Genomic DNA, 14,933 nt, shown 5'->3' with positions numbered 1-14,933 from the left:
AGTAAATAGAGAGAGAAGAATCTGCCTGCATAAATAGCCTTTAGAACCTTCTTTCCTTATAGACTTTAATTTTAGCTGTAGGTTTTTTTTTTTTTTTGTTTTTTTTTATCATTATGCTCGAGACTGAATTTTTTAGTTCTTTGACTCTTCAGCTTTAACTTTCAGATTTGTTTCCATGTGTTGATTATATCTTCTCAGCTTTAAGATAACATGGTACAGGATATATAATTCAGCTGAATCCTAGTTTAGCAATTCCAACATGGATTGTTTTTTTATGTTAGTGTGTGAGGCTTGGGAGGAAGGAGAAAAACTTTTACCCATAAAGTGTTGTGCTCCGTGGTTTCTTAACTATGGGTTTTCATCACACAGCTGATGAGTGAGGTGCTTAGGTTTTGATGGTTCTAAGCCAGCTAATATAGTCATGAAATCGACCACAGTGTCGATGTTGTGCTTCTGGGTGGTTGTGTCCTTCAACACACATAAGACACTCAACCAGCTGAAAGAGATCAGCTCAGAGATGTTGGCTCGGAGGAAAAGAAGGATCACGTTGAGGTCATTGATGGGGCACCCCAGCATCTTTCTGCTGAGAAGGTCAAATGCTGGAAGCATCTCATAGATGGACAGGAGCCGTTTGTCCCACCGACAAAGCCGTGTGAGGTTGTAGATTATCACTGGAACCAGCAGGGTGTATATTGCTACAGTGGAGAGACTAACAATCTGGAAAACAGACAGGGCAGTCAGTCTGCATGTGATGAGATCGGGGATGTGGGTCTCATCACTTAGGAGCCCTGTTTTGACAGAACAACTGAATTCCTTTAGGAAGAAGACATCCAGGTGGAAGTGGCCAAGGTACAGGTAGGTGGCCGAGGTGAAGAGGAGCAAGAGAGAGTTCCTCAGGAGGTAGGTAGCCACGAGTGAATGTGAGCGCTGCTTACATGCCAGGTATCGCTCTAGCAAGGGGAATTCAAAGTATCGTTCTTTCCGAGCCCTGGGCAGGGAAGAAACAAGGCAAGGTTAGGAGGGACCATTTAGAACCATGTCCTGATGGAGCCACATGGGACAGTTCCAGAATCTGCATATCCACATGGCATTCTCAACTCCTGAAAATCTGCCTTCTCTGAGCATAGCCACCCCTCTCCCCAAAAGGAGGTAAGTAAGTATATCTTAATTCTCCAAGCAGTGAGTGCAATGCAGTAAACCCAGTGAATGATCAGTGAGTAATAAATTGTTACACTGGATTTCTGCCCAACGAGGCAGAACAGACCTCTGAGCAGAAGGGGGATCCTTAGGAAGCAGCAGGCTTATTAAATTAGCACAGGGCTGGGAGTCTAAATAAATATATTCTGGTTCATGGGCTATCTACTGTATGATATTTAAGCCAGTCCATTTATTTTATAAAAATAAATGTGTTAACAAGTACTTATTGAGAACTGTGGTATTCAGGTACATGTAAGCCAGTCTCTGTTCTGAAGAAGTTTACAGGTTGGCTAGTGGGGAAGGGGCGGATAAGATACACAAATGTAAAAATAGCACCTGATTTGTTAAAATGATGAATACAAACCATGTAGTTGTAAAGTAGTAGAGGACAGAATACAGTATGGGCTGAGTGTTCAGAAACTGTTATGGAAAATATGGTTGTAAAATTGGTCTTCAAAAGATAGAGGAAGTTCAGAAAGAGTATGTGCACAAACATGAGACAGAATATGGTTTTAAATCTTAGCTCAACTATCCCCTTGGTGAGGCCCACCCTGGCCATTCTATTTAAAGCTGTCCCTCTCTACAAGCTTCCAGCTTTCCTGATCACCCCCACCCTTACCCTGCCTGACTTTCTTCCTTCATACCATTTATTTTCTACCATGTAATTTACTCATGTGTCATGAGTATTCGTTGTCTGTTTTCTCTCAATAGAATATAAGCCCCCCATGGGTAGGGGTGGCATTGTCTCCTCCCCACCTCTGCCCCCCAATGCACGCACAGACATACGTCTCACAAACGATGGCTGAGTGACTTGTTTAGGCGAAAAGAAGAAGACTGCCTAGGTAGAGTGGAAAATTCCTGTCGCTCGGTAGTTAGAAATTTGAGAAAGTAGTTGGTGATAGTGTGTGTAGAGGGCCTTGGAAAAATATTTGGAAGAACATGGATGTTTTTCTCTCTGCGTGAGGGGAGCCATTGGAGGTTTCTGAGCAGGGGAGTGGCATTTGAAAGTAGTTAGTTTAGAGCAATGGACCCCTTGGCGAGTCTCTAAACCTGTAAACTAGAGGCAGAGTCCTTTCTCTTCTCCCTGTATGGCAATGATAGCAAGTTAATGAGAAGATGTGTCAACCACTTTGCAACTTGGAAAAGAGGATAGTTTAAACATTACTCTGCATGGATAGCATGCTAATGCTTGACCAAGTCCTTCAGAAAGGAGTGGAAGAGACAACTCACTTTTCCAGCTCGTCCCAGAAATCATGGGGGTCCGAGCTCTTGCGCTGGATCTTCAGCATGTGCTGCACCAGGCGGATGGAGCGGTTGTAGGATTTGTCCAGCTCGCTGATGATGAACAGCAGGTCTGAGCTGAGGGCCGGCACCGCTGCATACTGCCACAGCAGGACTGGCAGGTACATGACCACGGCTAGGGCCAGCAGGGAGTAGGGGAGGGCCTGCGGGTGAGAGTGAGCTGAGGAGGGAGGCCCAGGGTGTTGGGGCCTTGTGGAGAGAGCTCTGAGTGCGGGACTCCTGCCACAGAAGGGGAAAGAGCTGCCACGGGCCTGGGATGAATATAGTGAGGCCCAGGACAGAAGGGATAGTGGATCTCCATGCCCCCAGCTCCACTTTTCTGATCTGGTGTCTGTGTACATTCTGAGGAAGGAGAGAGACAAGGACAGGAACAGAGGGAGTGTAGGAGGGAGAGAAAAAGGAAGGAAGGAAAGAAGGAAGGAAGGAAGGAAGGAGTAGAGAGATGGGGGATGGAGCAGGGGTGGGTATGTGGAGAGCGAGATGGCCCCCTGTTCCCCCTGCGCATTAGCCTGGGTAGCTAACCAGAAATTGTGGCCAACAGTGGTCATGGCATCCCAGGGGAGGGTGACTTTATTCTCAGTTTTCCACGTTTCTTCCTCTGACTGTTTCAAGTTCTTAGCACCAAATTTCTAGAGTCCATTAGCTTTCTAAGTCCAGCGGGAGGCCCCAACATTGCTGACTTGTGTTTAGACCCTGTAGAGAAGAGGTCAAATCCCATTTCCTTTTCTGTCCCTTTTCAAGAGCTACCTGAGATAAGGGATGTTTCCTTATGTTTCTTCATCGTATTTATCACACCTGACATGTTGGAACCGCTATTCTGCCCATTTTAAAGTTACATTTATGTTAGGTTCTTAACGTGCTAGGTTTCACTTGATCTTCACAAGGGTGCTATCAGGAAGGTACTATTAGTGTCTCTGTTTTACAAAGAAACTGAAGAGTGAAAATATTAAGTAACCTGTACAAGGTGTCACATCTAGTAGGTGAGTGAACAGGCCTTGGGACTCAGCAGTCTGGTCGTGGGGCTAATTCCCTTGTGGTTGCTTGCCTACAGCTTCTCTGAACCAGGGTGCTTTGTATTTGAGAGACGAGTTTGAAGAAGAAAAAGGAGGACACGTATTTGATTGCATATAGATAGAGGAGAAAGGGGTGTGGGGGGGGGGAGAGAGAGAAAGAGAGAGAGAGAGAGCACATGAGCGCATTTCTGACTAAACAAACATGAGAAGCAGGCTGGGAAAGGTATATTAGGCCATGAGAGAAAACTACAACCTTTTCACGCCTGTTTAAAAAGAATTACATTTCTTGGGAAGAAACTCTTCACCCCTAGAGATTTGACTCTTTTCTGACATATGAATTCCCTCTGTACTACCTTGAACTTGCTGCCTTCCAGATCCTGCTTAAACACTTCCAGTGACAGAGACCTCATGAACCCTTTACATTAATTCTCTGGTTTTGTCTGGGTCCTAGAACTGCTGTATTGCGAGGCCTTGTAAAGTTGTCATAATGACAACACATTATATGAGTAAACTGAACGTATATATGACTTCTGCTCCTAAATGCCAATAAAGACATAATCCTGTAAGGACAAAGAAAACAGGCGAGGAGGCAAAAGCAGTTACATGACCAGAGACAGCAGCCTCGGGGTGGATGGGGAGCTGGGGCAGGAGCAGGCGAGCGAGCTCTTCTGCACCGCAGAAGCAGAGGGACTCAGGAGTTAGAGAGACGAGGTACGTCTGAAAGCGGGCCTGAAAACGGGAATCTTGAAAATGCAGCCCTGCAGATTCTTTCTGTAACAGGACACGCTCAATAATGACCCTGTTCCTCCCCTGGCAGAAGGCTGTGGTTTACTCCCCAGAAACCTTAACCCAGAGAAATTCTGTACTTGGGCCCATTGAGGGCAGGGGGACCACATGGAGAACACGGGGGAAGTTAAATGAATACTGAATGCTGACACTCACATCTGAGCTCCCAGAGGGTGGGCAGCTGGGCCTGATGCCCGCTCCACCCTGCCCCCTCCACACAAATCGGGTCAAGTCATTCTTCTTGGGAAAACTGAACAACCCAAGAGAATGAATTAGAGATGCTGATATTTGAAGTTTTCCCAATGAAATGGCCCAAGGGCTGTCCTTAAACTGAAGGCTGCTGGTCAACACACGTCAGCCATCAGCACAAAACTTCCAATCAGATAAAAATGGGAAACCAGAGATCACCAGACATTCGAAGAATGCCTGAAACACGAAAGTCAATGACCAACACATGCAGCGGGGGTGGGGAGAGGAAGAGAGACCATCTTTATAATGGTGCAGTCCAGGCCCACCCCACTCAGCCACGAAGCTGGCGTGAGTGAGTCCGAGCCCACTTTACCTTGTGAGGCCAGAGGGATTTTGGCTTGTACCGTCCAGGCTCCCCCTGTTCGTGGTGAACCAGGGAGTCCCAACAGGAACTGTCCACATAGGCAGCCTGCCGCGCGCTGAAGTTCCTGGGAGAGAAGCAGCTGATGGGAGACCCTGGAACAGGAATACAGCTTTGAGGAAGCCCTGGGGATCCAGGGGACATTCAGCTAAAAGGTTTCTAGGAGTCACCTCCACAACTCTGCCAATTTTGGGACCTGGTAGGCACTTTCTTCTTCCCATGCGCCAGTTTCTGGGTTTGCAAGCCCTTGTCACTGCAGGACGGGCATGACAGCACAGCATTGTCACTGCAGGACGGGCATGACAGGACAGCATTGTCACTGCAGGACGGGCATGACAGGACAGCATTGTCACTGCAGGACGGGCATGACAGCACAGCATTGTCACTGCAGGACGGGCATGACAGGACAGCATTGTCACTGCAGGACGGGCATGACAGGACAGCATTGTCACTGCAGGACGGGCATGACAGCACAGCATTGTCACTGCAGGACGGGCATGACAGCACAGCATTGTCACTGCAGGATGGGCATGACAGGACAGCATTGTCACTGCAGGACGGGCATGACAGCACAGCATTGTCACTGCAGGATGGGCATGACAGGACAGCATTGTCACTGCAGGACGGGCATGACAGGACAGCATTGTCACTGCAGGACGGGCATGACAGGACAGCATTGTCACTGCAGGACGAGCATGACAGGACAGCATTGTCACTGCAGGACGGGCATGACAGGGCAGCACTCTGCTCTTAGACTCAGGCCTGCCCATGCACTGACTTGCCCTTGATGCCTGCCAGTTTTTTTCCTCTCTGAGCTTCACCCTGGACTTCCAGACAGGCAGGCAGCAGGGAGCGACAGGGTGGGAGGTAGGAGTGTTTGGGGAGCTGGGGTGAGGCTCCCTGCACTCTTGCAGTTTGGTACCAGAGGCTTTCAGTTTTGTGGTGACATCTTCCCTCTGAGAGAGCTGGCACCTTTGGGTTCTGAAATTTAGAGGATTAATTGCCTGCACTTCTGAGCCCAAATCAAGAGAAAAGATAGACAAGCAGTAGGAAAGTGGGCTTGGAGGAAGGAGCTCTCATTTTTGGTTTTCCCATCATTCTCTAGAAAGAGGCAGAAATGGGAACCAGTACTTTTCTGCATTGTGGGTAAATGAAGAGGCAGTGAGAGGTTGATACACTTCCTTGGGAAATGTAGTAAGCTACTCACACATCCATAAAGAAAGCCAGAAATCCCAATTCTCTTTAATGCGGAGTGGGGGTGGGGGGCAGATCTGCTGAGTTAATCTGTCACCTAGAACACTACATGCATGTGTTTGTTAATGTTCGTGTGTGTGGAGAGGAAGGAATGGATTTACTCACCTACGGTGTGCTAAGCTCTATTAGGCACTTAAATATGTTCTTAAGTCAGTAGCCCAGGAGGTGGGGAGTAGGAGGAAGGCTCCAAGAAGGTAAGAGACTTACCAAAAGCATGGATGAGCAAGACCTCTAGAAGTCCCCGGTCCTGAAAGGATTATGGGACCCCCAATCTCCCTCATCCATATAAAATCAAAAGCTTAATTATTGCAATAACATAAAATACATGAATACTGAAATTTAAACTAAATCTTTTTTATTGCAAAATTTTGGAAAAGACTTTCAAAGATTTTTGGTGCCTCTGCTTTGCTGGTGCTCTAAACTCATACATAGTCAGCCTTTTGGGTAACGGCCAGGCCAGTCATAACACCTGGGCGATGTGGGAGCTGCCTCGCTTCAGAACCCACGATGCGAAGAGGGAAACAGTGGAGTCTCCTGTACAGTGGGTCTTGGAAGCCACTTACCGGAGGAGAACTCCTGGGCAAACGCCAGGGACATCAGCAACAGGGGGAAGCCCACGGCTACGAACTTGACCATGCGATCCAGGGGCAGTTCCAGGTGCAGTCCTTTGGGGCGGGGGCCCCGGCGGTCAGGCAGCAGGGCATCTGACAGCATGTACTCTGCAGCTGTGTGTGCAAGGGACATGATGCCGCTGAACGCTGGGGTGCACAGGCTGCAGGAGGGGTCCTCGGATGGTAGGTTGAGGAGATGACAGTTTCAGGCGGCTGGTTTTGAGCAGATAGTGCCTGCAACCCCAGCCTCATAGACATTTGTGCCAGGAGCAGGCGCTGGTTCTCTAAATAACTGGCCAGGCCCTGGGCCAGACACCTGGTAATTAGAGGGAGGCATAGTTCCGTGGTCCTCGCTAGAGGAGGGTCGGGTGTCAGCTGGGGCTGCTGCCAGGCTGCTCTCTCTGGGTTGTCCTTGGGCAGATGGAGGCCCGTGGCTTTATGCTGCCCTCTTATTAATAAAGTATTTTTAGTGGGGTGGTGGAGAGAAGGCGGGCTGTGGGGCCAGGCCCCCCAAGTAATTGGTGCAGAATTTGGGTGGAGATTGCTTAATTGTGTTGAAGGGCCTCATTTTGTGGTTTGGGGTGGGGAAGGGGACCCCAAGACTCAGCTAGGATTGCTACTCCTACATAGTATTCTTTGTCCCAGTGATGAGATTTGCTTCAGGCTCAGGCTCTTTCTCAGAAATGACTCTGTATTTGGTGTTAAATTTCCTTCCCTGCCTCATATCTACAATTTCCATATATTTACAATTTTTGAGCCCCCATTAGTTCTTTAGAAAACCGAGGGATGGGTGGCAGTGTTGAATAGTGGAAAGAACATGACCTTTGAAATTTAGAGGGAAAAGTCTTCTACTGGAGACTTGGCAGTACTCATTTTTTTATTGTGTGATTTCAGGAAGGCACTTTGGTTCAGTATTCTCATCTATCAAATGGCACCATATTGTAATCTTACAAGATTGAGAGGATTGATTGAGGACTATATGTGAAGGTATTTCATAAACTGTGCAGTGTAGGGCAAATGCCAACTCTTATTTCCGTTTGGTGGGGTTGGATCAGTGGGAAAGCACACACTGAGTCTGTGGCCTTGACCTTCACACTGGTCCCTTTTGGCTGTGGCCTTCCCACAAGGCAAGGAGTCCATGAGACCAAGGGGATGTACCCATTCAGAGCCTACGTGCCTGCTCTAGACCACTCCTGGCACCCGGACACTGTAATTCCATGCCCAGGTGGCCCCACCCTGTTTCCAGGGCCTGTGCAGGCTTTTTCTGTGGGTGCATCCTCACTTGGACAAACCTTGTTGCTGGGACTAAGGAATGGCTCCTTGTGGGAGTTTGGGTGGAATTTAGAAGTACTGGGATGCCCCCACACACACAATTATGAGGCTTCTTGCAACGTGGGGACTTAGCTGGGCTGGGAAGAGGGACCTGGGGGGTCTGGGGATTCTTAATTTAAACTTGGCATCCAGATCATTATGAAGGGTGTGTGTGTTATGTCTAAATATGTCAAGGTAGGCAGATAGAACATTTTTTATTTAACGGTTTGCTAGCTTTATTTACAACATTTAATTTTTTTAGATAAATGGTATGTGGGCCTCTATGTGAACTGTTTTTCTTGGGCCCACAAATGTTTGGCCTTGGCCTGCCTCTCCCCCCGTCCCCAACCAGCTCCAATACACAGCTGCCCTGTGCATACTAACTGGAGAGACCCGGGTGGGAGCAAGGGCAGGGATCCTTTATTTCCTTTCCCTTTAGCCCCTCCACACTCTTGTTTCTGTATCTCTTCATGATGTGTGTTTTTGCCAAATGTTTATTATTGGTTTGTATCCATGTATTTTCTTTTGATTTAAAAAAGTAGTTTACATTTTTATTGAATGAAGTATAAGACACGTACATTCATGTACACAATATCATACGTGTACAGGTCAATCAGCTTTCATCTGATCAGGAAACAGAATGTCACTAACATCCCAGAAGCCACCTTGTGCACTTTTGTAGTAACTATCATTTCCCAAAAGGTAATTCCTATCCTAACTTCTAATAGCACAGATTAGCTTTGTCTCGTTGTCCTTTACGGAAATGGAATCATGTGTATGTACTCTTTTGTGTCCGGCCGCTTTTGCTCTACATCGTATGCACATGAGGGTGGATCTAGGAAAACCAGTTTTTGTTTCTGCTTCTCCATTTCCCGCTCCCTGCTTCCATGCATCTTAGCTCTCTAGGTAACCATTCTAACCTGCCTAATGAGTATTTTATTGGTTATATTTTTCTTTCTAAATATGCTTTTTTCCCCCTGGTTTGCATGTGAATGTAACATGAGTAACATTATGTTTTATATCTCATTTTCTTTCTTACTTTTCTCACATATCACTTTAGCTCTAAGCTATGTTGCCTGTAGCCACTCCTGGGCTTCTGACTGCTGCAGTCTCCTCTACAGCTTAGCTGTTTATTTACCCAGTGGTGGGTGTAAAGCTATATCTTGTTGTATTTTGCATTTCTCTGATTAGCAATAGGTTTGAGCATCTCCTCATAGGCTGAGTGGCACTTCAGGTTTTCTATTCTGTAAATTGTTTGTTCTGTATACTGTGCTCATTTTATTTTTGGTTGATGTTAAAGTTTCCAATGTATGCTAGTGAGTATCTTCTTCCATTCTGTTATATTTCTATTAAGTCTGTCTCCAGTGTCCTTTACCGAACAAAAATCCAAATTTTTAATATTATCAAATTCACCAATTTGCTTGGTTTTATGGTTCCTCCTCTTTAGATAACAAAGACATTTTCTGACATTTTCTCCTAATTAGAGCGGATCTGTAGCGGTAGAGGTCTCAGTTCCTGCTGGAAGGTCAGGAGAAAGAGGCTAGAGTAGTCACTTGGCAGTAACAACTCTCAATGTCCCTTCTATCCTCCTCGTAGTCAGGTCAAAAAGCTCAAAATGACATATCCCAGTTTCTCTTGTAGCTGGAGCCGGAGCCCCGGATATGAATCAGTTTCCACTAACTAAACACACTTGCGTGAGATTGGAAAGGTGTAAGTGAGGTGGTTCTCATGCTCCTGTATATACCATAATCATCCAAGGGCCCCACCTAGTAATTCTGTACGTGTGGAGCGGGGATCCCAGATTTTCATTTCCAACAAGTTTCCACGTGATACTCAAACTAGGGTTTGGTTGTTTAGCTACCAGTTTTGTGAGTGTGAGAGGCATTTTTCACAGTGGCAGACATCACAGTGGGAGCAGGAGCTTCCTGACCTCTGGGTCATATCTACTGTGGAGTCACTTTGGGGGCCCCCTCACCCCTTCTTCAGTCATTCAAGAACCTGCAAGCAAGTCATTTCTTGTAGGAAATCTCTTTCTGCTTGAGAAAACTAGTTGTTTTTGTTTCCCGTAATAAACCACTGATTGATACAATATTCTACCAAAATAGGTAGAAATGACAATAGGATTGATAACAATTTTATATGAAAAATAGCTAGAAATGACAAGAGGATGTCCACAAATGCCTTGCACTATACAGGCTGCTAGTTTTTAAACAAGTATCCTTGATGTTGTTATAAACAAGGGGAGAAACTTTGTCCCATGGCCACTGGGTTTACTGAGTGAGGCTGGCAGTAGGTCTATCGGTTATTTAAGCAGGGCAGCAGATTCTGCAGCAGGTGTAGTCTAGGAAGAACAAGTGGTCTGGTTTGTTTGGGATCAAGCGGTTTCCCAGGATGTGGTGGGACTTTCAGTTCTAAAACCAGAGTGAGTTGGTTACCTAGTGTAAGCTTTCCTTAGTCATCTTGAAGTTTTCTAATAAATGGGAAGAGGCTGGGGTGGATGGTAAAAGGTGGGAGTCTGAGAAATTGTGTATTTTCAGGAGGCATTTGAAATTGGAAGAGCGTAATTCGGTTGGCTTAATAGGCTGTCCAAAGGGAGTGTTAGCCTAAAGCAGAGGGGAGAAGGATTGAGAGTCAGGAGTGTGGGCTCTGGAGTCACTTAGGCCTGGGTTCAAATCCCAGTGTCTTTGGTTTACCAGCTATGGGACCTTGAGCAAGTGACTAAACCAAGTTTCCATATCTGTAAAATGGGATAACAATAATATCTACCTATTGTGGGGTGTAATGAAACTAATACATAAAAAGCAACTAGAAAAGTTGTATGACTCAGGGTAAGCACCCACAACCATGTTAACAGCTAGCATTATTATTGTTGTTACTATGAAAATTACATAAAGGGATCAGGTAGAAGTTCTTGTGCAGGAATAACTAGAGAGGAGAGTAAGAGTTTAGATGAGAAAGGGGCTGTGTATCAGTTCTTGGTGGCTTTCAAATTTCTCTCTCTTTGCTCTGTGTATGCGAGAGAAAGAGAGGAGGGGAGGGAGAGGGAGAGGGTGAATGAATTGGGTTGAGTAATATTTTCTATCTAAAGGTAATAAAACAATGCATGACTCTCAAAACTCAATGCAAAGGGCTCAGAGTAAAGAAAATTGATCCCAAATGAAAGAAAACATGAACTTGAAATCAGCTGGCTTCCAAAAGCAATGAGAACATTGAGATGGGTGGAAGGAAGAGGGAAGAAGCAAAGGAGGCATTCACCTAGTCATGCAGGAAAGCAATTGTTCCCCGTCGTGGCTGGGCATTCAGAGGGCTTCTTGCAGGTATTTATAACAACTTGCTTTTAAAATTGAGGAAGAGTAATAACTTTTGCTTCAAAACATTTTTCTCCTCAGTGTTTTCTGTATGGCAGCCTTTACCTCCTTATTCCTCAAACTGTAGATCAGGGGGTTCAGCATGGGGATCACTGTGGTGTAGAACACAGAGACCATGTTCTCCTGGGCCAGGGAACTGGCTGTGGAGGGTTTTAAGTACATGAATGCAGTCGATCCATAGAACATCCCCACGGCTGTCAGGTGGGAGCTGCAGGTGCTGAAGGCTTTGGACCTTCCTTCTGTGGTGCTGATGCGGAGGATGCTGGAGAAGATGAAGGCATAGGAGACAAGGACTGTTAAGCAGGTGACTATGATGTTGAATCCAGCCAAAAGGAACACTGTCATCTCAACATCGTAGGTGCTAGAGCAGGAGAGCTTCATGAGGGGGAGGATGTCACAGAAGTAGTGACTGATGAGGACCTCACAATAGGGCAGTTGTATCATGAGACCGGTCTCTATTGTTGAGCCAACAAGCCCCATGACATAGACCACAGCCACCAGCAGGGAGCAGACATGATGGGACATGATGCTGTTGTAAAGCAAAGGCCTGCAGATGGCAACGTAGCGGTCATAGGCCATCACTGTCAGCATGTAGCACTCAGCAATGACAAACACAATGAAGAAGTAGAGCTGTGACATGCACCCCACATAGGAAATGATGTTTTTTTCTGACAAGAAGTTCACCAGCATTTTAGGGGTAATGACAGAGGAGTAGCAGAGATCCACGAGTGACAGATTGCTGAGGAAGAAGTACATGGGGGTGTGAAGCTGAGCATTCAGACCAATCAGTGTCATCATGCCCAGGTTCCCTATCATGGTGACCGAGTAGATCCCAAGGAAGAGGAGAAAGAGGGGGAGCTGGAGCTCTGGTCGATTCGTTAATCCCCCAAGAAGGAACTCCATCACCGTAGAGTGATTTTCTGCCGCCATCCTCCTTTGTTTGGGGGCCCTGGGGGGGGGGGGGTAAGAGAAAACCCCGTGAGAGGCTGCATCTGGGGCCACGTGGTGAAGCTAGTTTTGAGCATTTGGAACCAGCTGAATGGTTCTGGGCTCTTTCTTGCTGCATCCTTCCCTCATTCTGCTGTTTGTGAGAGAAAGACCAGATCTTGGGCATTTCAAAGTCAAGGAGGTGAGAGGGAAAGGGGGCTGAGATCTGATCTTTTAATACTTGAATGTTCCACAGATATCCTAGAGCATTTCTTCTTAAAGTGTAGTCCTTGAACCAGCTGCATCAGCATCGCCTGTATACCGGAGGCCAACTCTCAGGCCTCACCCCAGACCTCCCAAGTCAGAAGCTTTGGGGAGGGGCCTGGCACTCCGGGTTTATCATTCTCTCCAGGGGATGTCAGTGCACGCTAAAGTTCGAGAACCCCTACCCTGTAGGTAATATATGTCATATTTTGTAGCTGGAGATGTACTTAGGTTAAACAATTAAATTTAGCTGTCATCTATGCAACTCCTAAGTATTTATTGAATATGAATGTATGCTTATCTCAAATCAATGCAGTGTCAGGATGATATTGTAGTTAAAACTGTATCACCGAGTACAAACCAATTTTTATATCTGAAAGATGAAGAAGGTAGTAATATTGATTCCAAAAGTGGTTGTAAAACTAATATGGGATAATACCAATGTAGAAAATTTTTTCAAGCACTCCACTGCTATAAAAATGTGAATTGTCATTAGTTGTTTAGAATTGGTTCTTTTTTTTTTTCCACTGAACTTGAGGCCATAAGACAGTGTTTCTCAACATTGACTCTGTATTATAACCATCTGGAGCATTTAAAAAGTAAGGAGTGTTGTCTGGGCTCCACCAACAGAGGTTCTGATTTAATTGATTTGTGATGCAGCCGGGGCTCGGGCACATAGTATAGTCCAGAATAAGTGCCCAAAAGCCATAATTATCATTACTACCATTATTATTATCATCATCACCCTTATTTTCAAATCACAATATTAAACCATGGCCCCATTATCTACCTACTGGCAAAGTGCTCAAATTATAGACATGAACCTAGGAAGCATGGATCATCATTTCTGGATATGATACCTAGAGACATAATGTCTCTGAGATGTATTTCTTAAGCTAAAAACCATAAACGCTAACTATTTTAATGCTTCCTTATATAATTAGTAACTTTTCTATAGTGCTCTTCAAAGGTCCATGTTACTAACCCTTCCTAAAATTTTTGAGTGTGAGGAGAAATGTGTGTAGAGTAGGATTTTTATTCCCATTTTCATACTAAGAAAACTGAAGTGCCAGACTCTAAATTATTGGGACTTGAAACTCAGACTGCTCTCTTTTTATCATTAGCGTCTTCCCTTGGCCCAAGGGTGTAGCCTTATGTAGCTTTACATGTCCGGCTCTAAGAAATATTGTAGTTCAACGTGCGTAGAGTAGAAAAAAAAAGAGGAATCTATATTATTTTTTCCATTCTTTAGGAAATTGAAGCTCTAAAACTAAATAAGTTATCCCATCATACAGTGAGCAAGAGGCAGAACTTGACCTAAAATCCAGAGCTTCTGAACACCGGTCTGTTTTGTTCCACTAAGCTATGTTGTTTTGCTTCAGTTTATCTTTGTGTAGAACTTTATTATCATTTAGTAAACTTAATTTATTGAATTTATGGAGATAGAAGAAATATTTTATTACCAACTTCAGAAACATTTTAAAAAATTACCAAGGTAGTATATGTGCAGTGTAGAAAATTAGAAATATAAGTAAGAAACACAAAAAAGATAGAAAAAAGAAAAAAAGAAAAAGAAAACAAGAAAAGTAAGAAAAGTAAAGAAAGGAAAAGTAAAGTATAAAAAAGAAGAAGAAATACAAGTAAGCAAAAAATACCGTTTTTCTCCTCCTTGGAGACTAACATTGATAATGGCTACCCTTCTGGATTTTTTCCAATGCATATATGTATTTACATGTGTATAAGTACATATGTAGAAGTGTCACTGGTTCGATTCCCATTCAGGACACATGATTAGGTTGCACATCAGGTCCCCAGTTGGGGGCTGCAAGTGAGAGGCAACCACACAGTGATGTTTCTCTCCCTCTCTTTCTCCATTCCCCTCTCTCTAAAAATAAATAAATAAACAAACAAACAAATAAATAAATAATTATTTTTTAAAAGTACATATGTATTTTAAAAAACATTTAACCTGTTGTTTTTTTTTAAAGTAGCACTTGAAAATACATTGTCTCATTTGGGTCCACTTAGATGTAAGATCTTTAAAGCTTTAGGATGCGGTTAAAGAGAAGAAAATCTGCTTTGTATTATGAATTTTTATTTGTTAAATTATCCGTAGTGAGGTATTTAAGAGGTATTTAACTCCATAATAACTACCACCAGAGATAGCTAAGATCATTTGACTATTATTTCCATTTATTACAAAGAAGAAAATAATTTCCTCTAGATAACAGTAGATTAAAAATCCTTACTTATCCCCTTCTACCTAGTTTCCACATCTTAAAACCATCAG

At 44.6% G+C, this 14,933-nt stretch overlaps 2 protein-coding genes across 2 annotated transcripts; both read right to left on the bottom strand.

The window, feature by feature from the left end:
• Positions 1–348: 348 nt before the first annotated feature.
• On the bottom strand, positions 349–6,906 carry PANX3 (pannexin 3). The gene is made up of 4 exons (XM_090292735.1): positions 6,726–6,906; positions 4,861–5,003; positions 2,428–2,642; positions 349–988 (listed from the first exon to the last, which is right to left on the bottom strand). Exons 1-4 carry the CDS (start codon positions 6,904–6,906, stop codon positions 349–351), a joined length of 1,179 nt encoding a protein of 392 aa, XP_090148861.1.
• A 4,546-nt stretch (positions 6,907–11,452) lies between these two features.
• On the bottom strand, positions 11,453–12,385 carry OR8A1 (olfactory receptor family 8 subfamily A member 1). Its single transcript, XM_090291144.1, has one exon. The coding sequence runs from the start codon at positions 12,380–12,382 to the stop codon at positions 11,453–11,455; it is 930 nt and encodes a 309-aa protein (XP_090147270.1). The 5' UTR covers positions 12,383–12,385.
• Between the last annotated feature and the right edge of the window lie 2,548 nt (positions 12,386–14,933).

The sequence above is a fragment of the Furipterus horrens genome, unplaced genomic scaffold (genome assembly GCF_987537825.1).
Source record: "Furipterus horrens unplaced genomic scaffold, mFurHor1.1.pri manual_scaffold_11, whole genome shotgun sequence".
NCBI lineage: Eukaryota > Metazoa > Chordata > Mammalia > Chiroptera > Furipteridae > Furipterus > Furipterus horrens.
The sequence above is the reverse complement of the archived record's forward strand: the minus strand, read 5'-3'. Positions and strand labels throughout refer to the sequence as shown.